At 42.5% G+C, this 20,863-nt stretch overlaps 1 protein-coding gene across 8 annotated transcripts in view; it reads right to left on the bottom strand.

Moving 5' to 3' along the window:
* The window catches only part of LOC147621564 (kinesin-like protein KLP1), a 115,788-nt gene that overhangs the window by 58,864 nt on the left and 36,061 nt on the right, over positions 1–20,863 (bottom strand). For 3 of the 8 annotated variants that reach the window (XM_086824328.1, XM_086824329.1, XM_086824332.1), the window contains exons 7-10: positions 12,183–12,329; positions 9,823–9,911; positions 9,615–9,710; positions 2,722–2,815 (exon numbers count right to left, since the gene is read on the bottom strand). In XM_086824328.1, coding sequence (XP_086680454.1) covers positions 2,722–2,815; positions 9,615–9,710; positions 9,823–9,911; positions 12,183–12,329 — 426 coding nt within the window. The remainder of the gene's footprint in view (positions 1–2,721; positions 2,816–9,614; positions 9,711–9,822; positions 9,912–12,182; positions 12,330–20,863) is intronic. The other 5 variants (XM_086824330.1, XM_086824331.1, XM_086824334.1 and 2 more) reach the window with 3 other exon arrangements.

The raw sequence follows: 20,863 nt of genomic DNA, 5'->3' as shown, positions 1-20,863 counted from the left end.
CGCCGGGGCATTTTTTCCCTCACTAGGAGGTTTTTTCCCCCGTGCATTGTATATACGCCCATTATCTTCTAGGGCTGGTTATCTTTCATTTTTGGCACTCATAATACACTACTGTGTTGTGCTCAAGCTTCCTCATCTTCTTGAAGTTGTGTGTGCATTCCTGCAACCCTAATTCCAACAGGTCGTACTCGTAGGGAGACACGGACCAATGAGCATGCACACATCATGGATTTGAATATGGTTATGGCAGCCAGTTTACAAGATGATGATGAGCCTGATTCATTTGTGGATGCACGAGATAATGTGCATTGGAACAAAGCCATGCAAGATGAGCTTGATTCTATTAAAAGGAATCAAACATGGGATTTGGTTGATCTGCCCAAAGGCAAGAAAGCAATTGGTACTAAGTGGGTCTATAAGTTGAAAAGACATGCAGATGGATCCATTAACAGGTACAAAGCCCGTCTAGTTGCAAAGGGCTATGCACAGAAGAAGGGCATTGATTATGAGGAGACATTTGCTCCTACATCCCGTATGTCGACACTTAGGTGTGTCATTGCATTGGCTGCACATCGTGGTTGGGTTGTTCACCAGTTGGACATAAAGACTGCATTCCTACATGGGAACCTCGAGGAGGAAGTTTATGTATATCAGCCCATGGATTTTGCAGAACATGGTCATGAAGGAAAAGTATGCAGGCTGAAAAAGGCCTTGTATGGTTTGAAACAAGCTCCACGAGCTTGGTATGCAAAGATAGATGCTTTCCTACTCACTCAAGGATTTGTGAACAGTCCATCAGAAGCCACCTTGTATGTAAAGAAAGAAGAGAAAGATCTGCTGGTCATCAGTCTTTATGTAGATGATCTCTTGCTCATGGGATCAAATGATGACAAAATTGCAGCCTTTAAAAAGATACTGCAACAGACATTTGACATGTCTGATTTGGGGCTTGTACACTACTATTTGGGCATACAGTTTATGTAGGATAACAGAGGCATTGGGTTGTTGCAATCTCGTTATGTTGCTAAACTTCTGGAGAAGTTTAAATTTCAGGATTGCAAGCCTATTAGCACTCCTATGGAGCCAGGGATGAAACAGTCACTACAAGATGACAGTATTTCCTTTGATGCCACTACATATGCTCAGGCTGTTGGGTGTCTTATTTACTTGTGTACTACACGGCCAGACATTCAGTATGCAGTCTCTCAGTTGAGCAGATTCATGCACAGCCCGCGGTTGTTACATTGGCAAGCTGTGAAGCGTGTATTCCGGTATTTGCAGGGTACCTTGTCTCTTGGATAATTGCTTTATCCTGAGGGGGGTGACATGCAGTTATACGCTTACAGTGATTCAGATTGGGCTGGTGATTTTGATACCAGACATTCCACTAGTGGAAATTGTTTCTTTCTTGGCTCTTCATGCATTTCTTGGCTAAGCAAGAAACAGACCACAGTGGCCACTTCGTCTTGTGAGGCAGAGTACAGAGCAGCCTACACTACTACTGTTGAGTGTGTTTGGCTGCGTCGTCTCATGACTGATATGGATATTTCAGTGGAGGAGCCTACACCTATCTATACTGATAGTCAAAGTGCCATTGCTGTGGTCAGGAATCCTGTGTTTCATGCTCACACGAAACACATTGAGATTCACTATCATTTTGTTCGGGAGAGACTCAGGGCAGGAGATATCAGTCTGATCTACTATCCTACAGATCAGAATGTGGCAGACATCTTCACCAAGGCATTACCACGTCCGAAATTCGAAGCATTCCGCACTGCTTTGAATTTGTTTCCTTTTGGTGGATGATGTACAGTGATCACATATCACTCCAGGGGGGTTTGTTGGGTTTTATGCTGTGTATGCACCCAGAGGAGTGCTAGTGATCATCAGTAGATTACTGGGGCACTTTTTACTTCAATTAGTGGAGGTTTTTTCTCCCAGTTTAGTTTAGTTACACTTATAAACAGTTTATAAGTGTTTTGGTCCACCCAACACATTTTATGGCCGGACATGTGAACACATCCTTTTAGGTCACTTTATTATGTGGCTATTGTACTTCACATCATTAATCTGAATACACACAAGGGTCGGGTTCTCTCTCTGCTTCTCCACGCTTGTGTTTGCTGTACCTTCAAACCCTAACCCTAACAGCCCAAGGGCTTCAAGGATGACCAAGGAGATCTCCAGCAGTGTGTTGGCTGAGAACTGGCGTCTTCATTCTCAGTCGCCTTTTGTACTGGACATTCAGCTGTTACATTATGTCCTTGTACATAATATAGAATATTGTAGTTTGAGGACTCTTGTGTGCTGTGTGTGTGTGTGATTCTGCTGCACTTTACTCTCAAACCCTAGCACATAGACCAGAGTTTTCTACAGCTATAATATAGTTACAGTAGTTTAGGTGTTTGTGTGCTTTATTATTTTGGAGCTAGTGCACAGCTATGAATTGTTGCTCTTGTTAAAAGGAATGCTTTGATGTGAAACTGCTTGCCGTATGTTTAAGATGAAACCTTTGAATGCATTCAAGCCCTAGTGAACCCCTAGCTTGAATGTACATGCCTATGCTTGTTAATGGTGTGGCAGAGGTCCCATCAAATGGTTAAAAAATGAAACAGAACTTCAGGTCTTGATATACATTGTGATGTTTGATCAATTGGCTTCTTACCCATCTATGTTTGTAAGCTACACAAAACAATAGGCCAAAGAATGAGTTTATGCAACCTGTGACAAGCTCTCTATTGGAATTGCATCAACATCCTCCTTTTGAGAAAGAAAACCTTCAACCTTGTTTTTGAGTTCAAGTCTTCTCTGCTCTCTGCAGTTAAACGTCTTCTTGAGCAAATATATTTCTAAAGATATGTCCAAAAATGTGAATAAAGTAAGCCTTGTCTACTGGATTCAGAGTGAATTTTATTAAATAAATTTCCAATCATGCAAGCTACACATGCACACGTGTGCACACAGAATGAGAGAGAGAAAGAAAGAAAGATATATTAAGCATCCAACGGGCCCCAATAGGCCTATGAGACCAAAGTGATACAATAATGCCCATGGCATATCTCATCATGGAACAGAAAATAAAATCATAGAGAGAGAAAGAGAGAGAGATTGGAGTTTTGAATTGCTGTCTGCTGCTGTTTTAGGGTTTCGAATTGCTGTCTGCTGCTGTTTTAGGGTTTCAAATTCCGTTTTCTGCTCTTTTACTGCTGTTTTAGGTTTTCAAACTGCTGTTTTTCGCTGTTTTAGCACTTCAAACTTCTGTTTTAGGGTTTTGGGTTGCTGTTTTAGGATTTTGAACTGCTGTTTTAGGGTTTTGGGTTGCTGTTTTTAGGGTTTCAAACTGCTGTTTTAGGGTTTTGGGCTACTGTTTTAGAGTTCCATACAGCTGTTTTAAGGTTTTGGGCTGCTGTTTTAGGGTTTTGTACAGATGTATTCTGTTGTTTTAGGCTTTCAGCACAAAGAGAGAGAGAGCGAGAGAGAGGAGAAAGTGGTAGAGATGTCGACTCTCAATGAAGATTTCATTACCAAGACAATGGCTGCTTTGGGTCCTAACATTGACAAAGGCGAGACAGAGGATGAACTTCGTGAGCTAGGCCTTTCTAAGAGGCCTAAATAAAGATGAGGCTATGGTTGTGGCAGCAACCCCAGAGACAAATATTCCCTTGTTGGGTGATGGGTCGAACAATGTTTGTAATGATATACAGTTGGATTATTGGCACATATGCTATGAGTAGTGCCACATGTGAACGTGGGCTAACCAAGGGCACTTTTCTCCCTTTGGGTTTTTCCCCTTGGATATTAGGTGTGAAAGAACACCACAATTATAGTATTTTGATATTGTGGAGTCAACCCCCAAGCTCTACACATTGTATGCTATCTTCTTTGTGTGAGCATCAATCACCATCACTCTTGAGAGTGCCTGCTGCTGCTGTTCATTCTCTTTGTGTTCCTGTCTGTGTGCATCCCTAACCCTAACAATGGTATTAGAGCAAGGTTGCCCACCTACTACACGCGAGCCGAAAGTTCCGTCCGTCGACCAGTTCTGCAGTTCCGTCGCCGACCAGCTGCCGCGCAGTTCCAACTTCCGTCCGTCGACCATCTGTGCGCTTTCGTCACCTGTGCTAAATTCCGTCTATGGCACTGCCCAATCCCTGCTACCTGTGTGCCGCCCACCTGGCATTGCTCAACCCATTACAACCTCCAATACGGGCAACGCTAGTGGGGAGGGCTCCAATACCGCCTCACCACTCGGCTGAGCTCGCACCACAGTGGGCGGTGGCTGGTTGAGCCCCGCCAAACTTGTGGCTTACGTGGCACGGGTCACTTTTTGGTAAAAGGTTATGTCGTCGTCTCCAACCTGTCCGAAAAAGCGGCGCCCGTCAATCGCCGTCTGGCACCCAAACGTCGCCGTGCCAGTAGTCCAGCACGTTGCCGTCGCCGCCAGCAGATCCAGATTCCACCCATCACCGACGACGTCTGCACCGCCCCCGTTTGTAACTCCCACCCGCCCATCTGTTGTGCTGCGTATTCATTGCCGCCGACTTGCTTCAGCCTACAACTGTCAACGACCTCTTCAAGGTCTTGCTTCAGTCTACAACTGCCAACGACCTCTTCAAGCTCTTGCTTCAAGGTGGACATCGCCGCCTCCTTGTCTGCCAACTGTGCCAACTGCCCACCATAAATTTTGCAAAATCAGGGTTACAGGTAACTGACTTTTTGGTTCAGTTCAAGGGGCTTTTGTACATTTCTTGCTTCATTGCAAAAATCAAGTGCAGGTAGGAGTGTAGGGCAACATCTCGGTGCAGGATTTAGGGAAAATTTGGGGGTTTTTCAGAATTTGGAGATTTTTTAGAATTTGCACAATTGCAGTTACAGGACAGAGAAATTTGGGGCTTTCTTAAAATCAGTGCTTAATTGCACAATTAAAGCTCATTGGTACATAAGATTTTTGGGGCTTTGTGAATTATGTGCAATTGACACATAAATCAACCCACTGGTGCTCAGGAATTTGGGGATTTTCAGCATTGCTTATCTGCAGCCTTGTATTCGGGGCAAAACATTTGCCCATTTGTGGTTGCCTAGCATTGCACTCCGGTGCGTTTGGGATTCCAAAGGAAAAAGGATGAAACTTTTTGTTTTATGTATTGATCAAGGATTTAACTGGTTGCACGGGTTTGCATCTCTCTTGCAAGAGATTTCAGCACATGGCTGAAAATACGACTGATATATTCAGGGTTTTGTAGTAAGAGAACAAATTGGATGGTAGTAATTACTCCCTCTGGAGCATGGTCCGAAATCTTCTTGTGGCCAAAGGATTATGGGGTGTGTCAGGTGAAGATGTACACCCTGTTGACATAGCACCTAACACGCCTGGCCATGGTACTCAACAAGTTGCAGTACCCACTCCTCCCTCACAGGAGCAGAAGAGATGGGATACTTGCGATGCCCAAGCGATGGCTTTGATTGCTTTGTCAATAAAGCGATCAATCATACCGCATATTCGGTCTTGCAAGATCTCACAGCGAGCTTGGGATGTACTTGAAACCATGTATCAGGCAAAGAATGAGGCCAGGGTTGCATTTCTCAAGCTCTTTCTTGAGAACTTGGACATGAATGATAGTGATAGTATGGCTGATCATCTTACGAAGATCCAAGATCTACGGGAGCAGCTACTCAATATTGATGAGGTCATTTTTGAAAAGGAGCTGGTTTCCAACATACTATCATCTTTGCTAGAAACCTACTTGAACTTCCACACATCGCTCACTCTATCTATGCGGAGAAACCTGGAACCAATCTTGTTTGAAGAGTTGGTTGATTTGTTACTACAGGAGGAGGAGCATCGAAGGAACAAATCTTCCAGCATGCGTGGGCAAGGGAAGAGCCAAACACAGTTTTCAGCCAGAGGCTAATTCAGAACAGCCTTTACAAAAGGCTAAAAATGATGCAGGCAAGCCCAAGAAAAAGGACAAATGTCACGAGTGCAAGAAGCCAGGTCATTACTTGAATGAGTGTAGAAAAAGGACAAATGTCACGAGTGCAAGAAGCCAGGTCATTACTTGAATGAGTGTAGAAAAAGGACAAATGTCACGAGTGCAAGAAGCCAGGTCATTACTTGAATGAGTGTAGAAAAAGGCTTGCAAAGGAAAAGAAAAAGGAAAGCGGCATGGCTGTGGATTCTTCATCACCTACAGCAACGGCGGATGATGTATCAGTAAATCTTGTGCACGATGAGTGGACTTTCCTTACTTGCAATTATGATGCATCATTGAATCATATGTCTCTCGGTGTTAATGAAAGATACGACACATGGTACTTTGATAGTAGTGCTTCTAAACACACTACCTCACGGAGGGATTTGTTTAAGAAGTTTATGGCTGCCCCTGAAGGTAAGCGGGTAACATGTGCAAACAGTTCTTCTTATCCAGTTAAGGGTGTTGGTGAGGTGATTCTCACAACAACAGATGGTGCATAATTATGTCTTCCAAATGTATTATATGTGCTAGGAACTAAGAAGAACTTGCTGTCCGTCTCCTCTTTTGCTAAAAGAGGATATGCAGTGAACTTTGAGGACGACACATGCACAGTGAAAGACTATGAAGGTGGCTATGCATTGGTCACTTCCAGCACATTGTACCATGGGTTATATCAGCTTGACAGGTTTGACAGGAGAGAGCATGATGCTCATGTGGTTACCACTCTTACACCTGCCATGCATAAGGCAGAATTGTGGCATGCCAGGTTTGGACATGTGAATTATGGCAATTTGATGCTATTGCAAAGGCATAACATGGTATAGACTATGCCTCATGTAGAACTGCTACAAAACATGTATGTGAAGGGTGCATATTGGGTAAGATGCACATAAATGCATTCCCAAAAGATGGATCAACAAGGGCTGTCCGGAAATTACAGCTTGTGCACAGTGATGTGCGTGGTCCTATGCAGACACCATCTTTTGAAAAGCATCTATACTTTGTAACCTTTATCAATGACTGCTTTAGATTTGCTTGGGTGTATCCTTTGAAGGCCAAATCTGATGTATTTGCATGTTTTCAGAATTTTGTGACACAAGTTGAAAATCAAACAGGTTGCAAAGTATAGACCCTCCGTACATATGGAGGGGGGGAATACATGTCCACTGCTTTCAACGCGTTACAAGTGGTGGACTTTCCAGTAGTTTTTAGTGATGCTTTGCTAGTTCTGGCCAAAGAATTGGGTACAGCAATATGCCCCCCCACGTGTAATGGGAAACAGTAATAGATTTTGCATATTATGGGACACTGATAAATCCACCCCAAATTCTGTAAGTCTAGAAATAGAGAATGTGCATACGGGTGAGAAATGTTTTCAGCTGAAATGGCGTGTGTTTGCAAGAGCATGCTTCACATGTCACGAGTTTGTAGGAGAAATGCTTCACATGTCACAAGTTTGGACATCTAGCCACGGAATGTCCAACCTTGAAACTGCAACCACCTGTTGATTGTATCCCTCCACCTCCAATTGTCTTGGCAAATACAGTTACCCAAAAGCCTCCTCCCAATAAGATGCATAATCTTGTGTCACGTCCTATAAGTATAGGTGTACAAATGCGAGGCAAAGCTGTACAAGAAATGAACACTCAACCTGAGCCAACTCAAGAAATCCTCTCTTAACAAGGATAAAAATGTGCCAGATGTGCAGATGGATGGCAAACTACAAATGCACGTAACGTAGTCATTATTAAACCTCAACCATTGCAATCTCGTACATGGACAGAATCCACAACACCTTAGGGTAGGGCTTCCACTTCTACAAACATTGAGGGGGAAGGTTTTTGGGCTCAAGTGGTCAAAGGAGGAATGCTGAAATTGCAGGATTTGCAAGATAATAGTGATACGGCCTGCACTTGAAAGGCTCATATTGTTATGAATTGCATTTGGTTATGCTCCCTTCACCATGATAATGAATGCCACAATAAAATGCATGTCATATAATGTACACGGTTTGCATAATCCAAGAACTTGGAGACTAAGTATATAAAATGAACCTAGATATAATGTGTTTGCAAGAACATAATCAGCATGCTCTAGCTGGGCAAACTGATTTTTTCCATGTGAGGTATCAAAAGGTTTGCTCACCTAAAATGCATGGTGGACTGAATGTCCTAAATATTCATTATCATGTGTTGGCAAGAAAAGCAACAATATTACATACTTTCCTGCCTCACGAACAACCTTGGACGCTCATGGTAGCGGAAATGTGAAAAAAAATTAAAGCATCTTCCTTTGGTAAATGGTAGCTACAGCCTACAATATTGGGTTGGGCAGTGCAAGGCAAGATTCCAGGTTACCCATACACAAGCAAATTGATTGTTGATTGGAAAGAAGTATTGCAATACTTACATTGGTCTGGGAGACCTCCACAAATAGGAAATTCTCAAGGTAAGAAAATATACATTGGAGTAAAGTCTTTACTGCTCCATTGGCGATTACAACTCCTAGAAGAGCTCATTTTCTATCTACTAAAGGTATAAACACTGTGCAGGATGTGATGTCTCATGATGGAAGGGTCTTGTCATTTCCATAGGCACAATTAAGATGGGGATCGGGTATGCATTGGAGGACTACATGGCAGCAAACAAACAATCATATGCAACCCTTTCAGGGTATACTGCATGACCCCTCAAGAGAATAGATTGCAAGATTGGACATTACATAGAGTAGGGCTTCATGCTTCTACTACAATTCGTTTTGCTCAAATTACAACATCAAAGATTTACAGATTGATCATCCCTCGCCCATGGTTTTCAAAGCATGCAAATGGGATATGGCAATTGAGCAAAACAGAAAAATGGTGGACGCAAAATTTGCAAGCGATATGGAATAGTAAACTCCCCCTCAAAGAGAGACTATTCCTATGGAGATGTATTGCAGGAGTACTCCCTGTTGACACCTATTTAGCAAAAAGAAAAATTGCTACTGCTAAATGCGTACGGTGCTTGTGCTTGAATGAGACTATTCCACACTTGTTATGAAATTGCTCAAATACCAAGGAGTTCTTATATCGCCTATTAGTGTGTTTAACTACCAAATTTCCGATGCAAGGTGCACATCATCTTCAAACTTCTTAGGTAAAAACTGATCATAAAATTGCTTCTTGAAGTCTTTCCATTTCTTGAGACTTCTGGATCTTTGGCAGATTGGCAAGGAAATTGACAAACAAAGCTCCTTTCTTTGCATGGACAATATTTTTGGCACTTTGGACACTCTGGACTGGTCGCAATCGGCTGGTTTTCCAATCGTCTCACATTGACAAGTATTACTACTTCCATCAATCATTGTGTCATCTTTATATGACTGCGTTTAGCTACAGCAACTAGATCAGTAACCAGTTGCATCTGGACTTGTTTTTTCATTACTTTTAGTTGTACATTGTATAAGAATCTTCTCTTTATACAGTAAAGAAATAGAAAGCGTGGTTTTACAACCCAAAAAAAAAAGCATGTTTGTGTGTGTGTGGTCAATGTACATTTTGTTTTATTGAGTCATGCTAAACCATCATGTGAATTGTTTTTTTGTCAACTAGGGTCAAACTATGTTATGTTTTTTTAAGTTTTTGTTTCAATGACTCACGTTAGATCATCCCGTGAAATTCCGATACGGCCATTAAGAGCATCATGCAAAGCCAATTCTCTCTTAAGTTCTGCAATCTTCCTCTTATATTTCTGCCTATAGCAACCACATATTCAGTAGGCTGTCACATTGAATCTTCTCTTGTCCACCCCCAAAAAAGAGTAAAAGTCAACTATTCATGTGTTGTCCAGACATAAAGTTTACCCACCTTTCTGCTTGTACAGGATCCACAACTTTATTGACCACTGCACTTGTCTTCAAATCCTTAACACGCTGTGCAAACCTCAACGTACTGATCTGAATGTCAGTGAATGATTCCCTGTCAGTGAAAAGTTATGTATTACACAAAAAGATACACAAACACAATAACTGGATGATATCTTGCTCAAAACAACTTGAACTTTACTTTTATTTTGTTTTCAAAAGATTAGCTTCTAGAATAGAAATGCTCTCTTAGTTCACCGAGTCACAAAGAGTAATGCAACCCTCATTTCTTGGATCTGTGTAGCCCAAATATCCTCTTCCCACTGATGGCATCTTTAGGTCTAGCTTAGTTCAATTATTCAGCTAACACTGTGGTCTTTTCTTTTTTTCCTTTTTGTCTCACCACCTCAACCTCCTTCCCCAGACAAAAAAAATCTCCCTCCTAGTCAAAAGAAGGCGTCTGCTTGATGCAAATTACAGCCCCGAAAGAGAAACAAGCTACAAGAATCGAATACCCTCATGCAAGGTAGGAAAAACCAAGAAACAAGGGGCTCGCTCTTTGGCTGGCCGCCCTCAAAGGGAGATTACATCCACGTGGGGAGGGGCAAAGGGGGGGGTGGGGACACTTGTGTTGGGGTTGGAATCGGAGCTGTAAGCCACACTGGGGGCCTGTACTGCCACACAAGTCCAGAATCCTCATGAGTGAAAAAGGGGCAGGGGCTCCAAATGTACAAAAGGCAGCAGGGTGTGAAGGATGTCCATCCAATGGAGCAGATGGTCTCTGTGAGCAGGGTGACAGGACCATCAATGGTCTTACTGCATCTCGCCCAACAAATGTTCTAGGCGGCGATGCTGTTGATAAGCTCCGATCTCTGGCCCACATGGGCCCCCGGGACCGAAGAGACAAGAATGGCTGAAATCTAAAATTGAGTGAGCTGAAGTGCAAGACCTGAGCCATTCTCCTCATAGTGTAAATCCAAACTCTTTTATACTGGTGATTTCATCTGGTCCGTAAGTACTTTGCATGTGCCTGAAGGCCCACAAGTAGGTAGGACCACTCCGTTGATGCACACCTCTTAGCGGAAGAATTAGTCTCCTCATAACAGGCATAGTACAAGGGATATCTATCAAGAAGAAAAAATGAAGGTGGCCCCGCAAATCAGTCCATAAACCTTCCTCCTCATCCTAGGTTAATGACCAATGAAGCTCCATGCAGGCTCATGACCATGGTCTCCCTAAATCCTAAACCCTAAACCCTTCTAATTGTGTCAACACTCATATACCCCTCAACCTACTGCAAAAAAAACGAACGGTTCTCTCCTGGTAATCACTGAAAGCTGCCCATCCCACTCAATCTTCACACGCACACTGAAAAGAAAAGAGAAAGCTAGAGTGCCCAAGTTCTGCAGTGTAGGTCAGCTTACTGCAGGACGTGTAGTGGGGCAAAACAGTCAAGCTTTAGCTAAGACCTTGATGAGGGAACACTGCTAGAAAGAATGGTTGATGGGCCAGCCAACATAAAGTACATGGAATGCAGTCCCAAAGGCATGGTGCTGTTTTCTGCACCTTGGTCCTTAACACTCCTAGGTCCTTGCCCTCAAGGCATATCCTAGTCTTGAGAAGACCTTGCCACCAGCCAGCTGTGTCTAGCAAGAGGTGTGCCAAATCACCAATGGTACCCTCCCCAGGTCATCTTAGTGATGCCTCAGAACACAAGAAGAGCTTATGGTGCAGGGGGAGGAGGAGGCAGCTCCATCCTGAAGTCACTAAGAGGATGTGGGTCCTAAAGGCTCCTGTCGAAATAGGGCCTGAGGTGTATAAACACCTCTGCCACACTAAGGTCCACTCCTGCTGAGCTGTAGGAGACAACCGTCTGCCAACCCTCTGCATGTGGTACCCTATTTGTCTGAAGATGGGGTTTGCCCTAGACCAAGCTTGAGCTGGACAGACTAAAGCGGAGCTTCTAAACTCAGGCATCTCATGCCATTACAGCAAGGCATATCCATCATTACTTCTTTAAAATTTAGATGACAGTTATGTCATGTACATATGACTCCTCAAGTAACAAAGTTTAGACTGATGCTGGCAACTCATTTTGTTTTAGGGCCAAAGGCCTGGAAAAGCTCTCTCACCATATCTGGCCTGGCCAAATTCCACCACGCCTGGCCATGTTTGTGGTCATACACGTAGACAAGTGCTTAGTCTCGGGTAAAATTATAGGTTTGGACACAAAACCATACTATAACTAGCATTAAACACACTCACAAGACAAGCCTTTTTTTATCCGGAAAAAAAAGGGGACATCATATGTCTTCATGCTGCAACTATTCGAACTCAAGATTGAGCTGCAGAATTAGCAAATACCATTTCATCCAAAAAATCATGTTCTTGCACAGCACAAACAATCAGCACTGTTCTGCTGTTACCACCGAGAGCATCTTTGAGTAGCATAGTGAGCCGACTTTGGCGAAAAGACACATGTCCTTGGCCTTTACGAAGTTCTGAGACAGCCTAAGCCAGTAAAAACAAAAACCCAACAGCCGTCACAATACTGTGCAAAAGATGTTACTGTTAAAAAACATAATCAAAGGCCAGCTGAGTTATGTTCTTTTAAGCAAATAAAAAACAATTAGTAGGTCTCAATTAATGCCAAAATATAACATTGAAATGCTCATATGATCCTTCTACCTCCTCATTGCCCTACTTCAACCTCGCTCTTTGTAAATATTCCTTTTTCCTCCCCAAGAGAAGACCCTCCATTAGTTAAGATAAGTACATCTAAATAATATCCCTTTAATGTGGTAAAAGTCCAATAAAGAGGGGGGGACTCATGCATGGCTGGCGCTCTCCAAGGGAGGCACATTGGGGGGCAAGTGACACCATCCCAGTCTACATAGTTTCGGGCACAAGTGTCACTCCCTTTTTACTGAAAATGTATCACGGTTATGTAGGAGCATCGAACACATATGTGGGCTTCCCCCATGCCACACATGACTCTTGTTGCGAGATGATCAGTAGCCTCACAACCTGGCAGATATGGCAGGCACACTATGTAAGATGCCTCTTACAGGTATTTTTAGTATTTATAAATAAACTTCAGTTCCAGAAATATTGTAGTAAGAGACTATGCAAAATATGTCCAGACTCTTCCAAACTTGAGTTGGAAAAAAATTAATCTAGTAAGATAAATAAAGTAGTTGTGAAAATTAGACTTAGGAGCTTTATGACTAGGCCCATGCATACATGTGTACCCTAAGGGACAGTGTAGGAGTAAGATAACTAGTATAGAATCAAACTTTATACAAAGGCTTAGATAAAAATTTTTGTCTGAAGAAGAAGACCTAAATGTCCGCATGTGCACATTGGTGACACGTGTGACTATGCCAAATGTGCATGAAAACTATGTAATCCTATAGGCGCATTAAAATTACAAAAAGAATAAATTTAAAAGAGGTAAAATCAAGGTGCAAAATGTGTACACTAGATTTTATTAAGAAATTAACCCATGTAAATTTTACCATGCATGTGTATGTGTATGCATATTCATACATACAAACATGGGCTAAAAATTAATTAAATGAATTTGAGCCTAGAAAATAAATTAAAATGGGTATAGTCAAGTAGAAAATAATTAATATATATATACCTAGATGAATCCAGGAACATGCCCAAATTCACCTTTTAGAAACGTGCATGTTATATACTCATGGTAGTCAACCCGCAAGACTATATAACTATCAACTCCATTATGCATAGTATAGACTAGATACTACAACATCCCCACTAACGTCATCAATGCCCAATAGTGGGTGTAGAGCACTGTATCAAGATATGCTCTCACACACGCACTCCACACACACACACACACACACACATAAGAGCATATATTCACACAAAGCCCTTCATACTGAGTTTCTGTCAAACCTCCGGAGATGCAAGGCAGACTCGGCCATAATGAAGCCTAGCACTAAGGGAAGTAGCAAATAGAAAGAATTAGTACAACAAATAAGTAGTTGATAGGGCAAATGTAAACACTCTTAGTAATGATAGGCTAAAATTTTTGCAAGAGCACAATGATTGTTTTGCTGATGAGTTACCAAATGAGTTGCCACCCGTACGACCGGAAGATCATCGCATTGATCTTGTGCCGAGTAGCTCACCACCTAATAGGCCAGCCTATCGAGTAAGTGCATCCCAAAAAGAGGAGATCGTGAAGCAGGTGAATGAGCTCCTTGAGAAGGGTTTGATACGCCAAGCTCTTCCCCATATTGTTCACCCGTCCTCTTGGTTCAAAAGAAGGATGGATCCTTTCGTATGTGTGTAGATTATAGAGCTTTGAATAAGCTCACCATCAAGAATCGGTTTCCGATTTCACACATAGATGACATCCTTGACAAGTTGGATGGATCGGCATGCTTTAGCCGAATTGATCTCAAGAGTGGGTATCATCAAGTGCGTGTAGTGCCCAAGGATGTACACAAACCTGCTTTCAGGACAGCATTTGGGCTTTATGAGTATCTTGTTATGCCTTTTGGTCTTACAAATGCCCTGGCTACATTCAATAGAATGATGGATCGCATATTTCGTGGGTACAGGAAATTTACAGGTGTCTTCTTAGATAACATCCTAGTCTTCTCGAAGACCGAAGAAGAGCATAAAGCTCATTTGGCCATTGTTTTTGAAGAACTCCGTAAGCATAAACTCTTCATAAATGCAAAGAAGAGTGAGTTCTTCTTGTCATACATTATCTTGGGCATATTGTGTCCAAAGATAAAGTGCGGATGGATCCTGCAAAGATTGATGCAATTCGGAATTGGCCCGAATTGAGTTCGGTGCATGAGATCCGTAGTTTTCTTGAATTATACTCTTACTACCGCAGGTTCATTCAGCACTTTGCATGGATTGCTTCTCCTTTGCATGATTTGACAAAGAAGAAGGCCGTGTTCAAATGGACTAATGTAGAGAGGGATGCATTCCTCAAATTGAAAGATGCAACTACTCATGGTCTAGTGTTGATCATTCCGGATTTGCAAAAGCCTTTTAGTGTGGAATGTCATGCATCTGGAAATTGCATAGGAGCTGTCCTCAATCAAGAGGGACATGCCGTGGCTTATGAGAGCCGTAGATTGCATGATGCAGAGCTATCTCTTGGCATTTATGAGAAAGAGCTCTTGGCTGTAATTCATGCACTTACTATATGGAAACATTACCTTCTTGGGGCTGATTTCACTGTGAAGACAGATCACCAGAGTTTGAGGTATTTTCTTACCCAAACTAAGTTGTCAGAGAAGCATATGAGGATGGCCGATTTCCTCTCTATGTTTCATTTTTTCAGATCTTGCACACCCCGGGAAAGAAGAATGTAGTGGCCGATGCATTGTCACGAAAGCCGTATGTAGCAGCTATCTCGGTTGCCTTTCATGGGGACCTGTCTACCATGCGTGATTTGTATCATACGGATGCTGATTTTGCCACTATTTGGGCTGATTTGATTGCTGGTCATGCACATGCCTCATATGTGATCAAAGAGGGTTATCTCATGAAAGATAATTGCCTATGTGTGGTATCTGACATGAGGCAAAAGGTTTTGGATGAGTGCCATGCTCCTCCATATGCTAGTCATAGAGGCATAATGCCTACTACGCACATGATTGAACGGTATTTCTTTTGGCCAAGTATGCAGAAGGACATAGAGGCACATGTACGTGCATGTATCACCTGTCAAAAGGTGAAATTTGATAGACAAAAGGCACCAGGTTTGCTTCAGCCATTGCCTATTCCCACGCAGCCATGGGAAAGTATTACAATGGATTTCATTATGGACTTGCCACGCACCCAACAGGTGTAATGATGCAATTTGGACAATTGTGGACAGGTTTAGCAAGCAAGTTCATTTCTTGCCGGTCAAAAAGACCATCAAAGCTAAACATATGGTTAAAATATATCTTGCACAAGTGTTCAAGCATCATGGAATGCTGTAAGAGACTTGGATATTGCTTTTGCTCAGGTGCGGACAGCCATTGCAAGGTCACAAGACAAGCACAAACAGGCTGCCGACAAGCATAGAGGGCAATTGGATGTTAAAGAGAATGATTGGGTATTGCTAAAATTTGAGAAAGCAAGACTTGCAAAGAGGCCTGGCAAAGAGGGTGCATATCCTAAGCATAGTATTTTTCATACTCGTATGGAAAATATTCCATACTTCCATACCCGTATGCGTATGGTCACGTATGGAAAAACTTTTCATACTCCAACCAAAAAAGAAAATGTTCTGCATCTTTTCTAGACATAGAGATTAATTGTCAATGTGTGAAAGTCATGACGGATGAAACATGGTCAAATTGTGAAAACCATGATAGACCATCTATCATGGCTTCCACATATTTTAAGTCTCTCATGGTTCACTTCTTTGAAAATGGCATGTCTACCCTTTAATTTAAGAATCAAGTATGAAATCCCAAGTATGGAATTTCTCCAAGGCTTGAACCATACTTATTTCATAGTTCCAGACTCATACACGTATGTCGTATGGTTGCCGTATGAAAAAACTATGCCTACAGGTGACAGGTTTTGGCATTTGCTCACTCCACACTCCCTAGTCCCTACTTATGTAACATGTTACATGATACATCATTGATCATACATGTATGATGTAAACAAGTTACAGTAATATAAATATAAAGTCTGGAGTTTGGATTCTAGCTCTACATTATTTATGTTTTTTCTAATCCCAAAATATTTGCAGTTTTAAGTTTCTTTGGTTTTTTGTATCATATGTAGCATGTTTTTCCTTAAATTTAGGGTGCCGTATGGTATCCAACGTATGGAATTTCTTGGGGATGTGAACCATACTTTTTTCGTACTTCCATACCTATATGCCTTTGCCGTATGGAAAAACATTGATCCTAAGCTTGCAACCAGGTACTATGGACCTTTTCGAGTGATCGAGAAGATCAATGAAAGGGCTTTCAGATTGGCATTACCTAATCATTGGCACATACACAATGCTTTTCATGTGAGTCTCCTTCGCAAGTATGTAAGGCCGGAGCCCAATGAGACAGTCACTGAGGATCCACCGGAAGTGCATGAGCTTGAGGAGATCTTGCAACCAAAGCAGATTGTGTATCACAAGGAACACAAGCTTGCTGCAGGCAAAGTTGTCATGCGCTACCTTGTGAAGTTTAAGAACTATCTTCCCATTGATGCTAAATGGGTAGATGAAGAGTTCTTCACAGATTGCCCGCATGTGCTTCAGACATATTTGGATGCTTTTCAGTTGCGAACAACTGTTTAGAAGCCAGGGGGGATGTCACCATTTGGCCACCCAATTGGTCCACCCGTGCTTTCTTATCATGTATGTACATTGGACTGGTGTCCATAGCAGTTGTATATGCCGGGGATTGATGCCACTCATGTGATACTGTGGACTTGGCTTTCTATTGGGACTTGTGCCTCCGTGTACATGCCCGGAAATGCTTGGTGGATTGGTGTTCCATTGGGTCTGGTACCTCCTGTACTTGCCTGGTGCACGTCTATTTTGGTATAGTCTCATGAACGGGGATTGTCCATACCAATGCTACATTGCATAGCATCTTTACGTGCTTGCTTGCAACTGAAATTACATGCTGTTTTCATGCTTGCTTGACCAATGTGTAGTTCCGGGTAAGGAGACGCCCGCCTCCGAACCGTGCGTGTGAAACTGTCTGCTGACATGGTTATGTGGCATGTGACAGGTGGTAAGTATTGGTCATAAACGTAGCCTTAGGAGTTAGCACTAATTTATAAGTGAGTGTGTACACACTTCATTAAGTTTTGGGCGACCAAAACTCACTTATAAATTATGGCCAGCCCGGTGTTCACACACACTAATGTCCCGAGGTGGACATAACCCAATGTCCACAGCCCAGACCTTACTCCCTTTGTACAAAGGGAGTAACCAGCCATGTGTCCACTCTAGCTTGCTCCACAAAGCACCCGCCTGCCACCTACACTGGACAACTCACCACCTCACTCCTCCTCTTCTCTCTAGAGATGGATGCCTCCTCCATGAGGGCTGTTGGGCTGCATTTTCTGCACTTTTCTCCTTCCCAATTCCATTTCCAAGCTTGCTAAGGTGTTTCTCAAGCTTCCAAGAGTGTTTCTGGATGCTAATCACTCTCCTACACACTCCCAATGACTGAAATTCAGCAAAACAGCTCTCTTTATTGCTGTAATTTCTGGTCTTTTTGTTGAAAACCCTAATTTCAGGCCTCCTTTCTCAAGTTGAACCATAGGGGAAGCTTTACCAAGGCTCCCTTCATCCTCTTGAAGACTTTTGTCTCACGAAGAAATGCAACAAATCGAAGATCTCTTCACTCCAAGGACTTCCATCGTGAAGACTTCTATTGTCATCGACTCTACTTGCAATTGGTAAGCTTTAATGCTTAAATATGGAAGCAAGTAGCACGAGGGAGGAACCGGATTACAAGATCACATACCTTGTGTAGTGTTCTCTTGTCCTACGTGCTCTCTTGCATATTGTTGCTACCACGTGTTGGTGGAACAATAGAGAGCAAATGGTAGGGAACATGGGCACTTGAGAGGGTAGTGTGGATTGCAAGTCTACATCGACAACCACTTGTTTGCAATACTATATTCATATGCATTGGTATGGAAATCTGCTCAGAAATGCCCATGACATTATGTACTTGATTCTCCCAAGATCAATATACTTTATTTGAGGGAGGGGCCGGCCGTTCTGGCTCATTGTGTGTCTCTTGTCAATTCAACAATTTACTTCTTGTATTTGAGCAAGTCTCCATCAAATCTTAGTGTATTTAAGTGTATTGATTAGCATTGTGTTCAACCAAGTTACACTCCACGGCTTGAAGACTTGTCGTCAAAAAGTGTCCGTTAAGGCTCTAGATGCATTCCAGGCAATCAAGAAAGTTGTCGTTGAGTCACCAATTTTGAAGTTGGCATCATGGGACGATCCTTTTGACACGATTACCGATGCCAATAACCTTGCCATTGGAGCTGTTTTAGAGCAAGATGGTAGGCTAGTGGCTTATTATAGCCACAAATTGAATAACGCTGAAAAGAATTATTCGGTGTATAACAAAGAGCTCTTCAGGGTGATGACCGCTCTTAAGCATTGGAAGCACTTCCTTTACAGGAGGGACTTTACGGTTAAGACAGATCAACATGCACTTAAATGGTTGCAAACCATGCCCAATGCCCAATGAAGTGATAGGTTGACCAGGTGGAGTCAATTGTTCCAACAATTTGGGGGAATGATTGAATACATCCCGGGCAAAAATAACCCCGTTGCCAGTGCTCTTAGTCGAAAGGACACTATTCAAACATTGCAGAAATCCACTCTGCTAGAAATTCAAGGCAAAGGCTTGGACAGTATGAAGGCATAGTATCCAGATTCAGAAGAGTTTGGGACTCAATATCAGTTGGCCCTCCAGTCAAAACCACGCCAATACACTCAATATCAGTTGGCTCTCCAGTCAAAACCAGGCCAATACAGTATACAGGATGGATGGATGGTTGTTTTTCAAGAACCGTCTTTGTGTACTCGAAAAAAAACACCAAGTCCTTCTCCATGATGCCCATGATTCTCTTGTTGGGAGTCATAGGGGTATCAACAGTACCTTGGAAAAGTTAGAGAGGTCATTCTATTGGCCTAAGATGTGACGGGATATCTACCAACATGTCCAATCATGTCAGATATGTCAAAAAGCGAAAGTTCCTCATACCAAACAGGCAAGGTTACTTTAGCCTTTGCCTATTCCTAAGGAACCCTTTCACGACATCAATATGGACTTCGTAGACCCTCTTCCCACCTCAGCTGGATCTAGAAACACACAATGTATGACGATTGTTGACAAATTCAGTAAGTTTTGCATGCTCATTTCATGCAAGCAAACAACCACAGCCAAGAACATAGCTCGCTTGTTCATTCAGTTTTGGTACCCCATTGGTGGTTTGCCACGGACTATCACATCAGATAGAGATCCAAAGTTTACGTCCCATTCTTGAAGAGCATTTTTTTGGGACTAAATTACAGTTGTCCCGCACATTCCATCCTCAAACAGATGGCCAAACAGAAATATTCAATCAATTGACCTTTGACGCTCTCAAATCATACTGCCATGACCAGCAGTCGAAATGGGAACAATATCTTCCTTTGGTTCAGGCAATCCTAAACGATACTCACTTATCAAGTATTGGCGGGACGCCATATGAGGCGGCATTTGGTCGCCGATTCTCATCTCTTTAGACAAGACAGGTGTCACTATCTCTTGAGGCCAATAAAACCATCGAGACATTCTCGGAAATCATGGAGTCAGTTAAGGAGCGCCTCGCCAAAGCTCAAGAAGCGTATACCTAGCAAGCTAACAAATCCAAGCGAGATGTCAAATTTAAGGAAGGGGATTGGGTATATCTCCGCATCATGAAACAACGGCTAACGCAAGTGGGAAAGTGTTGTCCCAAACTATCATTCCAAAGTTTTGGCCCCTTTCCAATCATTCAAAAGTTAACTGATGTCTCTTTAATGTTAAAGTTGCCGGAAAGTTGGACTATGCACAATGTCTTTCATGTTTCTTGATTGAAGCCATATGTAGGTCCAGCATTGTAGGATATATCAGAAGAGCAACAACTAGATATGATAGACGAAGCTGAAGTCATAGAGCCAAAGAAAATTCTCCTCCACAAATGGAAGCATGGTTCAAGTCAAAGAATACGCCAGTTTTACACGTGAAGAAGTTTGGTTGGATGAAGAGTTCTTTCAGGAGTACCCCCAGTAGTTGGCGGACTACTTGGAAGCCTTGAACCTGCCCCACCAAGTTATGCAAGAAGGAATGTCACGTGCACCATGCACTGGGGTACATAGTGACACACTGGCATGATCATCAGTGCAGCATTTCTACAAAAGTAGCACCTTTTTTAGGAATATTTGTCGTAAGTCATGACTCCATTGTGAGCCCTCAGTCTAGGGACAGTCGCGCACGAGCTACGTAGGTCAATCTCTGTGCCTTAGAGGTCAATCAAGTGTC

Source organism: Cibotium barometz, chromosome 30 (genome assembly GCF_041138505.1).
Source record: "Cibotium barometz isolate CiBa-2024 chromosome 30, ASM4113850v1, whole genome shotgun sequence".
NCBI lineage: Eukaryota > Viridiplantae > Streptophyta > Polypodiopsida > Cyatheales > Cibotiaceae > Cibotium > Cibotium barometz.
This window is presented reverse-complemented; position numbering and strand designations above follow the sequence as displayed.